This window comes from Carassius auratus, unplaced genomic scaffold (genome assembly GCF_003368295.1).
Source record: "Carassius auratus strain Wakin unplaced genomic scaffold, ASM336829v1 scaf_tig00011275, whole genome shotgun sequence".
In the NCBI taxonomy this organism is placed as follows: domain Eukaryota; kingdom Metazoa; phylum Chordata; class Actinopteri; order Cypriniformes; family Cyprinidae; genus Carassius; species Carassius auratus.
This window is the reverse complement of record NW_020524186.1, coordinates 114,587-137,599: the sequence shown is the minus strand read 5'-3', so window position 1 is coordinate 137,599 and position 23,013 is coordinate 114,587. Positions and strand designations below refer to the sequence as shown.

General features: G+C 33.6%; 1 protein-coding gene across 3 annotated transcripts in view; it reads right to left on the bottom strand.

Moving 5' to 3' along the window:
* LOC113073041 (protein FAM19A5-like) overlaps window positions 1–23,013 on the bottom strand; it is a 169,216-nt gene that overhangs the window by 114,518 nt on the left and 31,685 nt on the right. Inside the window, exon 1 of one of the 3 annotated variants that reach the window (XM_026245913.1) lies at window positions 14,276–15,042. The exons of the other annotated variants lie outside the window; for them this stretch is intronic. Coding sequence (XP_026101698.1) covers window positions 14,276–14,384 — 109 coding nt within the window. The 5' untranslated portion in view covers window positions 14,385–15,042. Of the gene's footprint in view, window positions 1–14,275; window positions 15,043–23,013 lie in introns of those variants that run through there. 3 annotated transcript variants of the gene reach the window in all.

Sequence of the window (23,013 nt, the reverse complement as noted above, 5' to 3'; positions counted from 1 at the left end):
AACTTGTCTGGTCATGATATCAGACCATTGACAATCCATTGGCAATCTCTTCTAAATTCATTAAGATTAATTAGAGTTGTTTAGGGCTGAATTTTCAGTTAACTTGTAGTGTTATTATTGACTATATAATGCAGGTTAATTTCAAACAATTATGAGAATATGGATTAATAAAACAATAAGAATAAAAATCTCAGATACTAAGTCAATACTGTATGGATAGGTACACCAAATAGAAGCTATAATACATATGTAAGTCACTTTGGATAAACACCATCTGCTAAATAAATAAATAAATGTAAATGCATACAGCCATAGTACTGGAAGACAACTAATTCTACAGTGACTGCATTCATGCATATGGTGAGTCAGCATTGGGGTGGAGTTTTATAATTCATTCAGTGCTATATATCTATATTACTTTGGCATGTGATTGTATTTCATAATCATGGTTATGCACAAGTTCAGACAGCCATTTGCTCATGAATATTTAGTCCTTCACATGAATATGCATTGAGTTAGGGAAGTGGCTCTGTTGATGCAGATTTATGGTTGTGCATGGGACGTAATTAAAAGGTAGAATACAAGCAGCCAGAACCTTGAAAACAAGCTAGACAGTGTTTCAGACCTCAGGTGGAATGTGTTGTCTACTTTGAAACAAGTTCTTCAAAGGCATGCTAGCAAATTATGGGTTACGGTGATTAATTGTATCAAGTAATTTATTTATCTCTAAACTGAGTAACTGAATGTTGACTTATAATGCATAATGTCCCTATAAAAGAAAAACAACAGCATCTGTTAATATGTGACTAATGCTACATTGAGTATTAACACTGTACTACAAAAATACCATAGCAGTATCAAGGCACAAGGAAGAAGTAAGTTATCTGGGTTATCTACTTTTTTTAACAAATACCTTTAATTCAGGCATACTATTTTTATTCACGCATGTTTTTCACCTAAACTGGAAGGGTTGGGGTGGCATATACATTAACATATAAATTAACAAATTTTATTTAAGAAAATAAGAGTATTCAACATCACTGATCCAACTCATGTAACTTATTTTATACCAATAAAACTATATGGTTAAATCAGGTAGAAATATTTCCTTTAACATAACAATTGCAGGTTACCACTTTTTACAGTGTGCTTTAGTAAGGGAATGTACATATACAATAACTGAAATAATGTAGGTCTCTTTCAACTGAACTAATTAATTTGTTGTTTGAAATATTTTTTCTCTCAAATACAGTAAATGGTGATGTTGTTGCCTTGCTACAATTACCGCTGCAATGAACACTAGAAAGTGCACTTAAACATCATTGTTATGTATAGCAAAATGTATTTTATGTGCTGTTTGGTTTCATTTACCGATTGATGCAAATTGCACCTGGCAATTTGTGTGACAGAAACACAATTTATAATTAACCTAATTTACATAGAAACAAGGTGTGTTTTTGTAAAAAGTAAAGTCAAATACTAAATGAAAAAAGAAAAAGTGGGCTTTTGCTCTGACAAACACAGCTGTTTATTGAATTCTAGGTATTCAACTTTGGTCAGTAACTTGCCCCACACTGTTAGTGCTACAGACATGACGCATCAATCATGCGGCTTGTTGAGAAAGGTGTATTTTTATTTGGGGGAGAGTTAGGGATGGTCTCTTTTGACTTGAGGCAGCAAAGAACCACTTAACAAACACTCAGAACCCCATAGCATCCACATAGCATTGCTCTAAAAAGCACTCAAGAGCACCTCAGTCCACTGACAACCACCCACAGTGACTTCTGCATAGGCAAGTAGCACTTACATTTTCTTGAGAAAATCTAAAAACATCATTTGTGAAATAAGCAAAGTATATATATATATATATATATATATATATATATATATATATATATATATATATATATATATATATATATATATATATATATATAGGTTTTAAAGTACAATAACCAGGTACTATGATACAAAGTTCAGTAAACTTGGATAGTGATTTATATTTAAATGGAAAAATGAAAAAAAATAAGTTGGCTTTTACAAGCTGGACATTATAATTAGCATGCCTTTCTGAACAGTAAACATTATAAAATAGAAAAATAAAAAACATAAGATCAATATTTTTTAAACCTATCAAGCTTAAGCACATTGCTTGTGATTTAAATGCAAGTCAGTTGTACTCCAAGGTTAGTCGAGGCCTGTCACACTCCCTCAAAAACACATAATGCCTGACATAGTTTTTCTTCTTCAGTCAAGTAAAACACTAGCACTTTAACTTTCTCTCCTTCACTTTTTTTCTCCCTCACTCTTTGTGGAGTTTGACAGCTTGAGAGTTGTTTTCCCCCATCTATTCTCTCACTAAAATGTGGCAAATAGACATTTGAAACCTTTTATCAGCCCTTTATCACCTGTTTTCTTCAGTATGTGTGAGACAAGAATGACTGAAACTAACATTTAGACACTGACTGTTGTGTACTTGTCCGTGTTGATAGTGCAGGTGAGAAAATAAAATGTAAGAATAGATAGTGTGAATTAGGTTAGTTTTCAAAACTGTTCCTAGTCATAGCTGGGTTTTCAACTATGGGCACTTTAGGGCCAGGGTCATGGGGAAATGTAGGTTATCCTACATCCTGTCTATTCGGCTTACCTGATTCTGAAATGTATAGCTAATACACACACACACACACACACACACACACAGACACAGAAACATTTATATATATATATATATATATATATATATATATATATATATATATATATATATATATATATATATATATATATATATATATATTAGTGGTGGGCCATTATTGGCGTTAACGTGCTGCGTTAACGTGATACTCTTATCGTGCGATAAAAAAAATATCTCCATTAATCTATTCTCAAAGTTGGGTTAGGAGCTATACTAAGCAAGCTATGATGACTTTCACCGTGATATGTTATATAACCGACTGGCTGAGGCCAGCCTAAAAAGATGCCCAGGACAGTTGACGGGCCACTGCTGTGCATCGTCACGAAAGCTTATCTTTTTCACATGTTTTTAAGCCTTACCGCTTGTCGATTTAAATATTAAATCATCCAAACACAAGACGCAGAAAAGCTGAACAGAGTAGCTGGTTACTCGCACGCTGTGCTCGGTGCGCACAAGAGAGAGAGCCGCGTATCATGGACAGCGACACTGAACCGAGCTCTCTTCTGAGAAGTTCTCCTCGAAGTCCCTCCTGCACCTGAACAAACAAATACAAATTGCAGTTTGAACAAACAAAAAGATGTGAAAGAGCCCAATTCAGTACTCGCGATGTTCTGGTGTTTCAGGGCTCACGCGGAGAAAGGCGTCTCAAAACGCTAATCCAAGAAAATGAAAATGAAAATCACTCATTGCTCTTGATTGAATTACTTTGAAGTTTTAACAGTCAAACCAAAAATTATTCAGACACCAGATATAATTTTTGATATATATAGCAAAACTAATAATGTGAGAAATGTTGAAGGTGTCTGAATAAATGTAGGTTTGATTGTATATTTAATTTTTACATTGACTATCCAAGACTATCCAGTGCTATTTTACATTTAATTTTTCGGTTTCTGTACCTTGACACCTACAAACTTGAAAAAAAAAAAACTTAAACATTCTGTAAATAGCACAAATAAATAAAAATAAACGAACATACAAACATTAAACAATTTCAAACAGGGCCCACTGGTACAACCCACTGACCACAGCTACGGCAATTCGAACGAGCCATTTTAATCTAGATTAATCTATATTAATCAAGATCAATTTCAAGATCACAGTGAGATTAATCTATCTTAAAAAAAATAATCTATGCCCACCACTAATATATATATATATATATATATATATATATATATATATATATATATATATATATATATATATATATATATATATATATATATATATATATATATACATACTCACAATAGCATATGCATTATATGGCACCATACTGAGCTAGCTGAGTCATTTAAACTTCTTGTCATGTGGGAGAAAAAGATAATAAAAAAAAGATATATATATATATAATATATATATTTACACATACTTTTTTATTTTCTTTTTCTCCCACATGACAAGAAGTTTAAATGACTCAGCTAGCTCAGTATGGTGCCATATAATGCATATGCTATTGTGAGTCAAACAATGGAAACATTTGTCTGTATTTATAAAGTAATCAATGAAAAAGCTAAGTACGTAATTGCCTCTCATCTCTCTCTCTTCCTGACCTTCCTGACTCATCACAACTTTTAATATATTTGTCTTAATATTTTATACAATATATTAATATATAAACATAATATTCATTTTCTGTATCAGTCAGTAACACAAGTTAATAAATAGTTATGGGTTTTGTTCAAATCACTACACATCTATGACCAAAGGCCTTAGCAAGCAACACTAATAATTAACAGTCCCTTCTTTTCTCATTATGTTGGCTATTCATTAACATTTGCTTTACAGGTACATCCCACCAAGGATGTCTTGTCAGTTTTTGCAGTATTCAAATTCACACTGGTCTGCAACACCCAGATCATGTCTGCTTCATAATTAACAGTCTCTCCATTGTGCCGCACTCCCAGAAGCTTGTCTGTTTGACTAGCATTGCCGCTTAGTAAACAGGAAGACAGTTAATTATTTCGAAACTTACATTCACAAATAACTGGCTACTGGTCCCCCGCTGTTAGTAATGACACTGTGCGGTCAGTAATTAAAGAGTGTTTTCACATGAAACTACCCAACATTCCCTCTGAGAGCAGAAAAACCAGTGAGAAAATATCTTTTTTTTTTTTTTTTTTTTGTCTGGTCTGAATTTTGTTCCTCTCTCTCTCTCTCTCTCTCTCTCTCTATCACCGTATCTCTCTCTTTTACTGTTGCCCTTTTCACACAGAGTAGAGCACGACCCATGCTCTCCTTCAATCACCTTTTCATGGGTTACTGTTTCCATGGCAACTTCCCAAAAAGAAACAGCAGAAATATCCGTCTTTAAACAAGCAAAAAGGAAAAAAAAAAAATAATAATATTAATAAAATAGCTAAAGAGTATTTATTCAAATACAGGTACTTATAGATACAGGGGTTAATTAAAACTAATCATAAATACAGAAATGAAATATACATTAACCATTTTAATAATTATTACGTGATTAATATAGATATTTACAGAAGGATTTCTAAGTGCGACAGTACATTCTGAAAGGAACGTATAGCTAAATGTGTGAAAATATTATTTAATTGTGTTTTTCGGACACAAAAATTGTTTTGGTAACACTTTAGAATAGGTAACACCTTTTAGTTGCTTATTAGCATGCATATTACTAGAATATTAACCATGTATTAGTGATAATTAAGAACATATTGATGCCTTATTCTGCTTGACCTTATTCTACATCCCTAATCTTACCCAATACCTAAACCTAACAACTAACTTACTAACTATTAATAAGCAGCAAATTAAGAATTTATTGAGAGAAATGTCGTAGTTAATAGTTAACAAGTGTTACCTATTCTAAAGTGTTACCATTGTTTTATGGTCCAGTTCTCACTGTTAACAAACCATAAACTAAGACTTTTGCCTCAGTTAACTCCTAATTTGCTGCTTATTAATAGTTAGTAAGTTTAAGATTAGGGATGTAGAATATGGATAATATGTGCTTCATAAGTGCTAATAAACAGTAAATATGTTAATACTGGGCATGCTAATAGGCAACTATTAACAGTGAGAATTGGTCCCTTTACTAAAGTGTTACCAAAATATAAGCTGTTACATTTGACTCAGACACAGATAAAATCAGCCCTTTTATTATCAATACATTTAAAATGTCTTTCCCTCTACTGTCATTTTCACCATAGGATGATATCAAGCATGAATATACATATTTTGATGTGGTGGAAATGGCTTTTATTGATTCAGAAAAACAAACAAACAAAACGGCAGGATTCTCCAGTGATTCATGTATATGGACTGATGGAAGGGAGTGCATTTCCTACAAGGTGCCACAGCTGAAGATATTTCCAAATCTTCTTGTTACCTTACTTGCACCGGAACTCCACTTCGCACATTCTTAGTCTCATGTTCATTTTTACATCAGTTTTACATCAGTCTGTTCAGCCAGCAGTTATAGTACTGATGAGCAAGTGAAGCTTCTCAATGTATTCAAGCCGTGTGTTACCAGTGTTGCCAATTATTTCATTACTGTCTGTACAGCTCGTCACCAGCCGCAGCCCTCACAGTTTTGCACGCTGCAGCACACAGTGATGGGTTTTTGTTTCATCAATTAGTCAACACAGCTAATGTGCCTAATACAAGCTTGTGGTTTCCCCATCTCAAAAAGGAGATGCAAAAAAAGTCAAATCAAGTCTCATTATATTTATTTATTTATTATTTGCATTGCATTTACATTATTGTCATGTCAATTAAGCACATTACCATAATACAAATCACTATTTAGACATTTCTTAGCACCAAACACTATGATGTATAAATATCATTATTATTTTTTATTTTATTTAGATTTTTGAAATCCAGAAATGTCACGAAAATATCACAGTGCTTTTTGTGTGTTTGTACAAATGTGCATATGTTTGAGTAAAACAAATGCGTGTGTCAGCATAGAACACATACATTTTTGGAATTTTCCTCCGGGCATCACTGCAGTATCTATCCATCTATGAATGTAAGATGTGGAAACTAAAGCTTATACAAAGGAATGCTGTGATACAGGTGTGTGTTTGCTGTGAGTGTGTGTGGTGTAATGTATGTTTACAACAAAGTTCTCTGACAGGACCTCCGCGTGTCTCTCCTCCCCAGTGCTCATTCTGATGTGAACATGAGCCAACTCTAGCATTTCCTCATATCTCATTGGTTGCGATATTATCCTTGGGCTTATGGAGCCACCAAAGGTATAATTTATTGTCTGTTCAGCAGGCAAATTTTGCAAGCCTGGCAATTTCATTTGCAGAATAAATATCATTATTAAAATGCTCCCTCTTTCTCTTTTTGCCTATGCTATAACATATTTCTGTGATTCATATCCCAGTTGTGATAGTGTGTGAAAAATCATTTAATTATCATTAAAAATCTATGTACTGCGAATAAGTCGACAAGGGGACTGAATAAAATTAAATATAATGTTATTTTAGGTACTTTTTAATGTAGGCCCATGCAAAATAAATGAACACTGAATATTTCACAAAAAAAGCAGGTGGGCCTTAGAAAGCCAAACTTCTTGCCATCTACATTTTTCATCTTGTTCTAAGTGTGGAGGAAGGATGGAAACAAGGAAACTCGCTGCCAGATTGATATAGGCTATGTTCAGAATCACATATAACCGTACTACAATTCTGTTTCTGAATCATGTATGTTTCTGTATAACTGTGTTTGTGTATGTGTGTGTGTGTGTTTGTGTGTGTGTGTGTGTGTGTGTATATATATACACGCACACACAAACACACACACACACACACGCATATATAGTGCACAGAATGCAAACTTGTTATATACTGTTTATAAATTGTACTTTTTTCTACACAAATCATTATTTGGTTTGACTAAGTAAGGCCAGAAATGCTTACTGCAAAAACACATTGTTAATAATGACTTGTTTCGTTTACTTCTAAAAAAGTATGTATTAATTCATTCCAAAACCATACAATCTAAAAATAAGCTAACATTGTAACATTTTTTTTTTTTTTTTTGTGTGAATTTGATTATTTATATAAAGCATTCATGGATGTGTCTGCCATTGATAGAAATAAACAGTACCATACATTTATATGTAACATTATAAAGGGAGCAATGAAGTGTTCCTATAAATGAAATCTCTTTGAAATAAAAATTAACTGGCCTTTTGCCAGTGGAAAGTCTGTCCTCATCTTCCTCCAGATCCAGAAATTCCTGTGAGGACGTAAGCTGCTGTCAAATCACTGAACGCTTGCCAGCGGCAAGCTAGTTTTACGGAGGCATCACCTACTTACTTCCTGAAAGACATTTAGGTAAAGGATAGTTTTATGTTTATCATCCGCTAATACGTTTGACATATAAAGCTTATTTGAAGGATGAATTTTTAATTAAAAAAAAAAAGAAAATAATAATAAAATAAATCATTTAAATTGTAGTATTTTGTCCCACCTGTGCATTGGCACTGTGAAGTAATTCATTAAAGCTTTTCTTTTTCTTTTTTTTAAATTGTTTTTATTATTATTATTTATTTTATTTATTTATTTATTTTTTAATAAGTATATGTAAAACTAAGCTAGCTCTGTAGAATAGTGTGCTTTACTGTAAACAGGTAACTAGAGAGAGTAAGAGCATTTATGGCCAAGTGAGGACCAAAATATATCTCAAGTAACCAAATTACAAGGAACATGATTATCTCTTGCACAGTGAAACACTGGAAGAATCTCATTTGAGTTTGCTTTTATGTTCAAAGGACACTGATTACAGTCTAATATGAGTGTTTGAGTATGCAATGATGGTTTACTGCCGTCCTGTATGACTAACATTTGTAGGACAACAGCATCCAAGACCATCATTACTCGCAATGAAATAAGAGGGTAAATGAAAACATTATACAGAGAAAGTCTTATTGCTTTCCTTCCTTTTTATTCATGGCTCATAAAAAGGGGGAATAAATTCTGCTGTTCCAAGAGAAAATTGTTAGTTGCATGCAATTTATTCAAGGATGCAAGGCTAAAGGAATGTGACATCCTGCATTATAAGGGTTTCATTAAACGGCAATGCCTTTAATTCCATTTTCAATTGAAAATAAGAATACCAATCATGGTGCGATGGAAGACAAAGTGGATGTTGTTTCGCTATGAGCCAGGAGATAGTAATCACTCCACAATTGCTTTTGATACAAACTGCCCACAATGCCAATGATTAAAACAGTCAAAGTTACAATGAATAATGTCTCTATTGTTATACTGAAAAAAAAGGAAAAAATTGGATTTTTGGAATAGAACACATTTTATTTTTTCTTATTATTTTTAAAAGTATTGAATCATTACTGGAAATGTATTAAATACATTCCCACAGTGAAAATGACTGTATATGTTATTTAAACTTAACTAACATACAATAAACATTAATAAGAATAAGGTATTTTCAATGTGTGTCACTTAATACAACATCAATCTGAAATCCATCCTTCAATCAATTAATAAGTATTGTCTTATCAGATACTGCTTACACAAACAACGTTATGTGTTATAAACCAGCAGTTGGAGTATGAACTTATAGATTGTTTTATCCTCAAGGGAAGCAATGGATTCAACAAGCAAACTGGGTAGTAAAACATGAACAAGGAACTAGAAGAACCTCTTCAAGAATGAACAGTATCTTGTTTAAACAGGAAGACTGGCCCCTACTTTACAAGCAGGAAAAATGCTGAGAGAGACTTGTCAGAATTTGCATTATCCTCATTATTGAATGCCTTCAATTCACCTGTAACCTCTATTAGTTGTAACTTAATAAAAATGTAAGGATGTTAGAAAAACATACAGCCTATTCAGAAATGAATGTTGTCTGTTAATGCAAAACAAGCATTGTATTAAAAAAAACATTGTACACAGCTTCTTAGCATTCCACGGTAACACTATTGATTAGGAAACACATATAATCACTATTGACTAGTTGCTTATTAGCATGCGCTTATTACTAACAAATTGACTTTTTATTAGTACTTACAAAGCACATATTAATGCATGACCATATTCTAGATCCCCTAACCCTTAACACTACACCTGAACATAACTACAACAACTTCCAGCTACCTTACTATCAATGAGCAGCAAATTAAGAGTTTATTTAGGCAAAACTCGTAATAGTAAATATGTGTTATAGTGTTACCCATTTGATTACTAAGGTTTAGCTATAGGAAACTATCCTAGAACAGCACTCACAGCCTGATTTATCCCAGTGCTACAATCAGGTATGGACTGAGAGAGATAATTCTGCCACACTTTCTCCATGAGTGAGCTGAGGTCATAAATTAAAAGCTATCATGCTTATGTCGGATGCATGAAAGTAGAATACTCATAATTCATGTAAATTAATAGACTGATTTGCAAGATCATGCTCAATTACTGGTGTTGATGAGAGATTTTATGCATGTCTGTTGGCTGGGATACAGTCAGAAAATTTGATCTGTCAATAAAAGCTATTACAGTTTCAACCGAGTGCACTCTTACTTCGTTGAGCGTGCTTAGCACAGTCAAGCACACCGACAGAACCAGCCGTGAGGGGACTGCAGCAGTCGAAGAACGAAGCAGGAGTTCTGCTGCCTACCAGTCCCCCGGGAAACTCCTATGTGTGAGTTCAGGAATCATAATTACGATGTGATGTGTGTTCAAGTGATTTTTGTCAAGTGATGGACATGTTTATTTCATCATTTGCATTCTGACTCAGAACGTGATGGGAAATCTAGTTTTGATGCATGCTTATGACATAATAAACTGGCTAACGGAGTCATATTTTATGGTTTATTATTAACAGTCTGGTTTTTATTGACTGTACACAAAATGTACAAACTAAGCTGCATGACAAAAACTGTAATTAGGTAATCGTGGTGGCATTTAAGAGTATACATTTCTTAATACTTTTTACACAACTAGAAGAGAGTGCTTGTTGATAAGCTTACTAATGCAAATTATGGAATTAAGGTGTATAGCAATGGGCTTAAAAAATTAGAATGTGTGAGAGCTGTCAGCTGATTTTTTAAAGGGTATATGTTTTTTAAGTCTAGCCAGGCAACCAGGTTGTCCCTTTTGTCAATTTGTTTAATCTCTCTTGTTTGACACATTTCAATGGCGCCACTTCTGAGCTATGTTCTGGCAGTTCTTGAGAAAGAGATCCTTCCTTTCAGCTTATTTTTTTTATTTTACTTTCAAGCCACAATGACGATTCCACTATTCAGAAGTTCTCACTGCAGTGTATTACCAGCGTGTTAAGTGTAGAGTAGTACTGAAGAGCCACTTCAGACCGACGTGCCACTCCAGGGAAATATTGCCAAATCTTTCCACACCATCAGTTTAAGCACCTTCAGAAAAGGCCGCTATAGATGAATAAGTCTGCCATCTGCCAGCCAGACAACCGACACTTGCTAATTGCTGTACTGTGCACCAGTATGTTCACTACAATTATGCAATCAGTACATCATCACAGCAAACAAACAGCACTGGGGATTTCAGATCACCAAATCCTCCAAACTGTTGCTTTCAAAGATTGTGTTGCCAGGGTTGGTTTCAAAACAGACATGTTATACAGAGATTGAGTTCTGGCTTTAACCACATAACTTTAGGATTTAACAATATGTCATGAGTAAAATTAAATATATTCTAAGAAGTATCTTTTAAAACATGGGGGATAAAAGAGGCACTGGCATCTTTGTAACTGAAATTTGTACAGTTAAATACAATAACTGTAAGCTAAAAAAATAATTTTTTTAATAATTTTAAATTTAAAACACTTCACTATGAATAACTTGGGGGAAAAAAAAACAGTAATATTAATACTTAAATCATCGGAGGTCATTTTCACTAAAGACGATAATAAATGCTAGGGACACAAGTCTAAAGTGTGATAACATAGACATAAAAATAGTAGTGCTGGTTTCAGTTACCCAGCAGGTGGCCATATACAACATTGCAATCATGTGAATTATCTTCTGAATGTTGTGATTGACCTATTAAAATGAAGCATTCCAAATAACTGTGTAATAATTGAGAAAACACTAACAATTACACGTAATAACAGCACAAAGATAATTAACTTTCTGCACAGCTCCAGTTATTATATTGTATAGAAACAGCATAGTTGAACTAACTGTCAGAGTGAGTTACCAAACTAAGCTTTGTATATTTTATGAGCATAATTATAATGGTATATAAGACATACCAGCAATTAACATGGCCCAATGTGACACACAGTAGAGCACTGAAACGAATGCTGCAGACTCCCATTTCAAATATTTTCTCCACAATTTAAAAAAAAAGGTGTCCACTTCAACTTTATATCAAAGGACTGTACAATAAAATATTTCCTGAGCTAGTCTGCATTATTCCTGTGGTCAGTGGAGTTTATTCAGTGCCTGTATAAATTATCTCGTCGCCTAGTCTAAATAACGACCTTGCAGCCAAAGCAAATTCGCTCTCACCTCTGTGCCTCATTTACTTCAGCAGAGGTTTCAATAAGCAAATCACTTATTATTATTATTATTATTATTTCAAAATAAGCTCCTGCAATGAATGAATAAGAATGTTAAAATACAAAATGCTAATTAGACACATTCTGGCATATTGTAGACCTGAAATGAGACAAAGATGTACAGAGCACAGTCATGGATTGTGACTTTTTTTATCTGTTCATTTTCAGTTGATTGAAGGGAAATGAACCTTGCATCTCAAAACCAGAAGGTCTCAATGCTTGCCTTGAGTGGTATGTTTTATGCAGCTTCTTGATAACCACTCCTGTTAATTTCATATACTCAAATGCTACAGTATATTGTATGAGTATCACGCAAAATACAAGAAATACTTTGAAAGAGCAGTTTGTTGTCATCAAGCATGGAATCGGGTCAATACATGTGTGTTGACACACAGTCATATACTAATTATGCTAAATAACCTTCCAGTTCTGCAAGGTCAAAACACACACACACACATACACACACACGCATGCACACACACACAAACGCACACTCTCTCTCTTACACAAAAACGGCACATTATTTCCCCCAATTTCTCCAAGCATATACATATATTTACTAGCATTATGCAATTTGCACATATATGTTCATGCACTGATGGCAAAACCAAAGAAAAAATGATTTTAAAATCTCATGTAAACTTCTTAGAATTAATTTATTATTCATAGTTTACACATTCAGTGTATTTCTACCATTTCTTTATTTACATCCCCCCTCCCAACCGTTATGTCTGTTAACTTCTGGCTCACCTTGAAGGTATTATTTTTTTTTCTGTTAGACTGATTTTTGTATTTACATCGGGAGCACAGGGACAGGTTGAAAACACACTCCAATCCCCACAGCTAAGCAGAGAAACCAGCTGACCTTCTGTCTCATTTATAAACAAACCGCTCTTGTCTTCCCTTAAGGCACATGCAGAAGCCAGGATAGATGTCTCTTGAAAAGGACATCCTATATCTACTGTGTCAGTGTGTAAAGGTGAAGCAGCAGTATCTAGCTGACTTGTCTGTGTGGCTCCCATTTCTCACCTTTCAGCATTCGTGTTGACACGTTACCCGTTCAAGTTGTTTGCAAATCAGTACATTACTGCATTTATTTTAACCTTGGATTTGTATTGCTTTATTGATTTAAAAAAATGCAATGACACAAGATAAATGACAATAAGTATTTAATAGACTAAAATCTAAAATTATGTTAGTAGATTGTTAGAGAAAATACTATAAATTAATATTTTAAACGTGCATACAATTATGCTGTATTTAACATTTCGTAGATTGTTCTTGTGAGTAATTGTAATCACAGTTATAATACTGTATAAGGCTTTTTTTACTGTTTACATATTCACACACACACACACACACACACACACACACACACACACACACACACACACACACATATATATATATATATATATATACACACACACTAGTAAAAGGGAAAATGTGCAGTTATTATTTTAAGATGCTTGTTAAGTTATTGTTGAACTGAGGATTTATGAATATTTTATGCACTTTATATACTAGCTAGAAGTTCATTTTAAATTAACTTAATGGGAGACAATAATCACTTTTAACCTCAGTTTTACCCCGTAGATAGACTTCAGTGCCATCTATTGAAGAAGAAGAAAAAAAAAACCTTTAAATCTCAGAACTCAGAACACAGCTCAATCTTTTGCGATATGTAGCTATCACATCTTACCTCTTGAAGATGATTTAATTTAAAGCCATCAATCAAATACGATTTAAGATGTCAATGTTGCACGAATATTATCTGGCAAATCTTAGTACGGCTACAAAACAGAACAGCGGGGTGTTTGGCTTAGTTTGGCTTGGTTAATATTTATCCTTCCACACGCATTCTCTATATTAAAGGGAAATATCGACATGATTGCCCACTCTAAAATAATAATAAAAATAACAAATCTGTAATATTCCTCCATCAAATCATCAAGAAAAAGACTAAAGTGGTCTACATGTAAGATTTCCGAGTAGCTATAGGCAAATAAAACACGCTGCATGTTATTAATTACCACACACATTTACCTTCTCGTAGGAAGCGAGAGTGGATGAGAATGATGAGAAAACAGCAGATCGCCGCTCCCGCTAGAGCCCACGCAACTCTCAGCATCAGCATCCTGACTGCCTTCAGCATCCACACCACATCTCCATTCTATTGCCATAAAACAACCAGCACCTTTGCCGCGCTTTTCTTTCAAAGATTTAGAAGAAAAGAATCCGTTCTTTTTCAAGAGATGCCAACTTTAAGGAAACAATATTTTTGATGTTTTAGAGCTTTCACAGCCCATTGCAAAAATGCATCAATTTCCAGTTTGTCTGTGGCTGTTGCGTGGATCTAAGGCGAATGATGTGTGATCATCCTCTCCAAAATCTCTGGTTTACGCACTTAGAGAACTGCGCTGATCGCTAGAACTGTCACACTCCTCTTATTTTCGACTGGTCCTTGGTGTCTGCCACGAGAAACAAGTCAGATTGCAAACAGCCGTAATTCCTGCATTAATTCGAATGATCATGTAAAAAAAAAAAAAAATGTCCCAACCGCGACGCATGTGGTGTTGGTGATGTGTTGAGTCTGTATCTCCGCCTCCGTCTGTGCAGTTACCGGGGTTTGATTCTCTTAACGAGCGCACTTTCTCTCCGCTCTGACGCATACTTCGCCTCCACTTGCCTGAATAGACGCGTTTGAGAAGCGCTCGCCGGTGGATGCGTCACAGCGCATGTTCCCTTAGTCTGACGTCAGAGTTTAAGTCTTAAGTTCTTTCTTTGTGCCATTTGTGTGCTGAACCTTTCAGAAATGTTGTGCACCGCAGGATTTAAAGATACCATGAAATCAAACCTGATGTTTCGTGGCTTTAGGGTAATTTGAGGGCATCCGTATGTTAGTGGGTCATTGACATGCGCCATTCGTGCGCTTTGTGCCACCAAGGCAAGGCTTACTGATATTATTCACATTTTTCATTATTATCATTCAGTATTGTATTATGTATTGTAAACTACACTTATATTTCGTGTAGCTAATTCAAACTGTATAATATGTTTTACAAGGATTGCTAATGAAAAGAATAGAGTACATACAGTTACATTTACTTTCCTCCAAAATACATGCAGGTTATGTAAATGTAAGATTAAAATTGCTCATAACTCTGAGTGTAAATGTATATCTGTCTGTTATTGTTAGCCTTGTTGTAGACTGGCCACCTGTCTGTGGTGCTTCCTTGCCTACAGCTTAAAATGCTGCGATAAGCTCCAGGCCTCATGTGACCATAGAGTAAATGGGATATTTGATTTAATAAAACTACAATAAAGAAAGGTGATTAACTCTTTTTGTGCGAATTTAGAATTAACAAATTCTGTAGATAAATAGATCAGCAACTTTGAATCTGACAGCATGATGCAACAATGCAATTCATTTTAAATAATGAGCATCTTATATACTGGTTTGGAAAACAGGCATTGCTCAGTCACAAAATAACAGACAATTGCTGCGTGTAAATTTGAATAGTATCCACCCTAAATAGTATTCAAAATTAGAATTAGTGTGTCCCAACACATTTGTTACATCTGGAAAAAAGCATGAGGTCAGTTCAACATGGTATGTCTGTTCTTTCCAGTACGCTAGGAAGAATTGTAATGCAAATTAAATTAACTGAAATGTGGAGTATGCATATAGTTATAGGTTATATTGAGTTAGTGTGTTGTGTATTATGATGTGGCAGTATGTCCCAAAACATGCCTACACTTCTGCTACACACTCAAAAGTTTTATTCATAAAAAAGAGTGCATATTTTTAGGGCATGATATAATTAAAATGCAGAATATAATTTTGTTAGGATCTTAAGGGTGTGATTTGCAACATTAATGGAAAACCCAGCATAGGAAATTTGTGAAATATACAGTAAAAAGTTTGAAAAACTTTAGTGAGTTGATAGTGTTGCATTATGGGTTATTTTTTTAACAAGCCTGATGCATCAAAATCGCAGTGTTGTCAATGCAGCTGTCTATGCAGCTAATTTAGAGCCAATTATCAGCTTTCGCCAGTGTTTACAATGGGGGCGTCCATTTTTAATTTCTCTGCAGTGCCTGTAACACACTCTCATTGTGATCCATCAATCAGCTGGATGGCAATTAAATGAGAGTTGTCCAGGAGTGACTGCATGAAGCAAGCAGAGCAGGTGCATCACCTTAAGGATGATGATGACATACACATTGCCAATGAACAGTCCTTGGCCACGTTACTCAAAGAGCACCTGTCACTTATATTGACACGCTCCTGCTGTTTCAGCACAAGCATGCCTTTGGGAATTACTTGAAAGTGGTCAAAGGGTCTAAGATGACCACAAAGATCAGAGCTGAATTTAAGATGTTGTTTATTCACAAAGCTGGCACTTTTAAAAAAATCCCTTTCTGGCATGGGGCAATGCAGCCTGGACGCACATTTTTGCTTTGGAGAACTGCCCTCAGAAAAAAGCATGTTTTATTGATTTTTCATCCATCACAAATATGATTCATGTTTGTTAGTGAGTAAACTGCTGCAACATAAATTTTAAAACATTTAGAGTCTATAAGGGTAAATATAATTTATATCTAGAGTATGTTAAAAGGAATTGAATAAATATGTTGTGCAGCAGTTTTTAGTGCATAACCTTGAAGTGACTGTGTCGGAATGGGAGCAAATCCCTTCATCCATGTTCCTTCATCTAGTGGGAGGCCTTCCCAAATGCTGTTTTAACAGTGAAGGGAGGGTTTAATGGCTTTTGCTGTCTTTTAAAATTAAATGTTCCATAAAAGCAAGAAAGTTCAGTGGAATGTCATGGTTTAGTGTAACATTAAGATTTGACTTTATGAGAAAACTCTTATTATTTGTTAGTACATACTCTTTAAAATAAAGGTGCTTAAAAGGTTCTTCATAGCGATGCCATAGAATAACCATTTATGGTTATTTATTTCTTACCTTTTTTATAATCTGAGCTGAAAACTTTCTTTCGCTGCAAAGAACCTTTTGTGAAACAGAAAGGTTCTTCAGATGTTAATTGTTCTTTATTCTTTATTTATAAAAAAAAAAAAAAAAAAAAAAAAAAAAACTTTCTATGGCAGTGTGAAACACCTTTATTTTTAAGAGTGTATTGACTACTACTCTAACTGAAATCAAAACCATACATAATACTGTTAATTTGACAACTGTACAAATATATTCTTTATGTTGTGTGGTTAAAAAAAAATAATAATAATAAAAAAGCTTACACAAGGGGAAAAAAATTCTCTTGGTATCCATTTCTCTATCTCACAGATATATCAGGTTTTTTGTTTGAAGTTCCACCATGCTTTTTTTTTTTCAGGAGCACACATTTTTCATTGTGCCTTGACACTTTTAAAATTATCACAGGAATGATGACATAAGAGTGATGCTAAGGTGCTAAAATAAGCTTATTGTGATCGGTTAAGCTGAAAAATCATGGAGTCTACAAGATGATTATCACTCACTTCTGATCAATGAGAGCACCCTAACAACTTCAGCACTATTTTTCAACAATAATGTGTGCCTGTGACATACTACAAGGGAAGGTAATTGCTGGGTCTGCCACCACACCAACAAGACAACAGAAAAGTCTATAAAACCACTCAGTTCCCAAACTAAACTTATGAAGAACTATGAAGATCCTTTTAAAGTAAGGGAATTGTTTTGACTTGAATGAAAACAGCAAGCTGTCTTCTACTGAACATATTCAGCCAAAATATTATGCTACTGCAACATCACTTTCTGCAGATTTTTTCCCATATGTTTATACAGTTCAATTATCCAACTCATTTTCTTAATCTTCTTTAAGCTGTACCAGTTTGAAAAGTGGTTTGCAGGTGCTGTACCAGTGGTTTTCACCCCATGATATAAAAAATTAAGTATATAGCTGCTTTTATATACAGATACACAAAAAGTCTTATATTAAATTCTATACATTGAGTACTGTATATAAAATATTTATTTTTGACTTTATACAAAACTTGAATAACTTGATTTAATACCTAACCACACAATACTGCACATGTAATCAGCTGTTTCCTAATTAGGTGAAGAAAGGAAAAAGCAACAATGATGAAAATAAATAATTATTTATTGAATCTCACTGAAAATCTTGCAGTCTCCTAAACCATTTAGCAGGTTAAGATTATTGCGAGGCACATAACTCCCAATAGAACAACCCCCCCAAGTATTTTTACCGCACACCTCTCTGGTCGCATCCATCATTTCCATTTCACTGGAGAGACAAAGATCTCACCTGTTCTCATCCCATTTGTCACCAGTTTTTATGCTGTCATACATGAGTGAATCAGTGTTTGTGTTCCACGCTTCTGCACACTGCCTGATGAATATTCATTAGCCTCTTAAATGCTCAGTCTGTCGACAGCTCATTAACTGCTCAAATAACTTCTGTATAAAGACCGAATTGCCTGGCTTAAAAATAGACAAGGACTGACGTCGTTCAATCAGCTCTGATGAAAGACAAACTCTTCAAATCTGCATCAAACACGCAGGTGATATACTTTACATCACAGTCCAAACTAATCAGATGGAAGAAAACATTCAAGCAGGAGCGTAGTTTGTGGGGTGTGGTTGTGGGGTATAGGGTGACGGGGGGATATAGAAAGTACAATGAAAGTTTCAAAAACTGCTGATCTTCTGGAATTTTCATGCAAAACCATCTCTGGTTAGAGATGATATAAAGACAAAAGTAACTCAAATAACCACTTGTTACAACCAAGGTATGCAGAATACCATCTCTGAATGCACAACACATCGAACCCTGAAGCAGATGGGCTACAGCAGCAGAGACGCTTACAGTAACGCTCTTTCACATCACAATCAAATAAATCTCACTCACTGATGTTTTGTGATGTTATAATCTATTAAAACATTTATTATGCACAATCCCTTAAGAAAATAGCCATGGTATTCGTGTAGTAAATGTATTATAGCCTATAACAACACTTTTGCGACAAATATGTACCAAAGTGTAGCTAAAGATTGTTTTACCCTGGTTTAACTAGTAACCAATAACCATTTTTATTTATTTATTTATTTATTTTTTTTTAATTTGTATTCTATATACAAATTTTCATGTTATATATTTATTTTACGACATGTATTTTTGAAAATGATTAGGGTGCCTTTGCACACACCACATAGAATAACGCTGCGTATCACTAAAGGTCAAAAATCGATTGGACTGATGAAACTGATAAAGTCTCAAAGTCTGTCTTTTTGCATCAAGTGTGCACACATTAAAAAGCTTTCGGGTAACAAAGTGTAATGACCTCAAAATGGTTTTGAGTTGTATATTTCATTATAATTGGCTAGCACTGCTGTACACACAGTTATGATTTTCATAGAGGTTTCACAATAATTGTATTCATTTTGTAAATTTTTGTAATGACAGGTATTTATAAATGTATTCAAGTAACGTTAGTTGGCTCAAGCCATACCGGTAAAGCTTGTTTTATTTACATAAGACATTTGTGTTCTTAATTCAAATTTGATATTTAACAAATCTAATTATACAGTATGAATATGTATTTAAAAATGTTATATTTGTATTATGGGACCAAACTACTGACATAATGCCAATTAAGTTAAATAACTGATTTGTGTCATGTGCTTTAAATAGAATTTTCCTGATGTTTTGGCAAATATTACAATCTGACTAATCTGTTTCTTTTGAGATTAAAAGTAAAACAGCTGGAACTTTTGTTTGTATTGATGTCCAATTATGGATTTTAATATGCATTCATCGTAATAATGGTGGAGGGCGGTGACCTGGAGGAGTTGAACTTTAGAATAATGTCTTGATTTTTGTTTTCTTTTTACAGAAAGTATTCCCATAGCTTAAAATTACAGTTGATCCACCGATGTCACTTCTGGGTCTGGGAATAGTTCATGTATGTTGCTGTCTATGGAGGGTCAGACAGCAAAAAAATATCTTAATTTGTGTTCCAAAAATGAACGAAGGTCTTACAGGTTTGGAACCGACATGAGGATTAATGACAGAATTTGCATTTTTGGGTGAACCTTTAAAGTAATAGTTTGACCAGAAATGAAAATTTGCTGTTAATTGACTCTCTTTGGTCTTGCAAGAAGCATCTGATGTTCTTTTATCAGTAGAACAAAATATAATTTTTTGTTGAACTTGCAGCTCAATGGATGCCATCAATTTGCGAGTCAAAAACATAACCAAGCAACACGAAATGAATACCCATGGTGGCACAGAAGTCTTGAGCTCCAGACTCTCGTTTACCTGCTCATAATGTTGTAATGTGTTGTCTGTATCTGCTTTAATTTTATGAATGACCAAGGAACACGACTTCAGTTAAAAATCATCATTAGTATTCTGCTAAAGAAAGAAAGTAGACTACATCGTAGTTGGCCGATGGATGAGTAAACTGACAGCAAATGTAAATTTTTGGTTCTTTTTCAGTGTGTCAGGTTTATACTTGCAGTTGACAGTTGAAGTAAATTGTTTTTTTTTGTGTGTGTGTGTTTTTTTTTTACAGTAAACTATATATATATATATATATATATATATATATATATATATATATATATATATATATATATATATTGGCTTACTAATTTTTGCAGATCTGCTCTGAGTTTCTTAAAATTATGACCATCAACCTGAAGAACCAGAATTAAAGTTGATCCCACAGGAAAAGTGTCTGAAATACTGAGTGAGATTTTTAGGATATGTGACACTTCAGGTCAGTAGTTATACTTCTTAATGACTGTTAAAGAAACTAGAGTTTACATTGAGTGATTTTGATTGTATTGTCATACATACAGACGTTTTAGGGTGATGCATAGTTTTGTTTGGCTGTGCTGATTAGATTCCATGTTAAATCAAGATTCTCATACTCAACTCTCTAATTTTCAAGGAAATATTGACATCCGTGTATGTTGAGCTGCTGTCCTCTGTCTTCCCTACACCTATCTGCTTCAGGATGACTCCAATGTTCCAAAGATGTGGGATGTAAGTGATCATGTTGCTTAAGCCTATGATACAAGGGGAAACTTTTTGAGCAATTTTGCTGGACACAGGGCACACAACCAATCTAAAGTATCTGGATCTTAATTATTTGCCCATTCTCAATGAGAAAGTGCCTAAGCAGCATTGCTCAAAAAAGTTGCCCTGTGTATCATCACTTTTAGAATTTAGAGAGATAGATCAGTAAAAATGAAAATGCTGCCTAGTCCTCATTTACATGTTCTTCTGCTCAGAGAAGACTGAATTTTCACCTCAGGTAACATAGTTAAAGATTTCCCCACATTTTTGGACTAACGTACGCCTTGGATCTAAGTTCCTCAAGAGTTGGACAATATATTTGACCTTACCCAGAATGTCGTGATGGGTTTTGGTGGATGGGAAGCTGAGACCCAGAGTGTTGAATCTTAAATATCAACTTTTGTCAGTAGAGTTTCCTCAGTGTTTGGAACAAAGCTTTCAAAATCATTTCAGTTATGTCACTTTTAGTGTGTTGTGTATTTTTTTTTTAACAATATTTGTCTAGTATTTAACTTTCAGAACATTCTCTCAGTTGATTTTTCTGGAATTGTATAAGTTCCATATACAGTACCAATGTTTTCATCCACTCGTAGAAATGACAGTAAAAAAATAAATAATAATAATAATAATAAAAAAAAAAAAATCCATTACTCTATTTTGAAATCCTTATCTTATATTATATTCTATTATAACTTTTATATTTGTAAAGTTACTGTTAGATGTGAAATTTGGAAGTGTACCCATTTTAAGGAAGTATTTACAGATGGGTGATTTTCAGATATCCATATTGTCCATTTAATTAAAAAGTAACTTACATTTAAATTGTTAATGTTTTTTTTTTTTTTTTTTTTTATAGAAAGAGTATAGTTAGTGTATAGTTATTTTTTATTAAAGCTAATATTTCGAATAAGAAAACGTAACTGTAATGTAACAAACAATTTTTACGTAATCTTTATTTAATTTTAATTGGTTCTGTTAAAACAAAAACTGTTTTTAAAATTAACTTGATCAATAATGTTATAGTAACTTGTAAGTTTTAAGTTAGTATCAGAATTAATTATATATGATATAAAATTAGTAACATTGACTTTAATAATTATCTTTCTTAAACTTTATACATTTTAGTTAATACAACTTAATTTCAGTGTAATCAGTTTCAACTATTTATTTTATTATATATATATATATATATATATATATATATATATATATATATATATATATATATAATTTTTTTAATAAGGAACATTCATGGGGAAGTTGTACCTGGGGAATTCATGGGGAGCTTGTACCTGGGACAGTGCCAGACATCTTTTGATCATCATCAAAACTTCCCCAAATAAAATTGAGTTCTTAAAATGAACAGGAATTCAGTTCTGTTATTATTTTATAAGCTCTGTGTGTGTGTGTCTACTCAGATTATTTCAAATTGCTTTGTGCTTTGAGCAATAAAAAGTTAGTTAGTGAAGAGCTGTTTATAATTTCTTCTAAATTAGAGAAGAAAGCAAAGCAAACACAAAAATTACAGAAAGCCATGTATGATTTTTCTACCCTAGTCATCTGAGAAAAAAACAAAACAAGATATTTTGTGGTGAGAGAAAACTGTAGATATTAACGTAATTAAAATAGACTACTTCTGAACTAACAAATTCATAAGACATAAAGGTAAAAATAAATAAGTAAATAAACTTAAGAAAAACATCTTAATTCCTA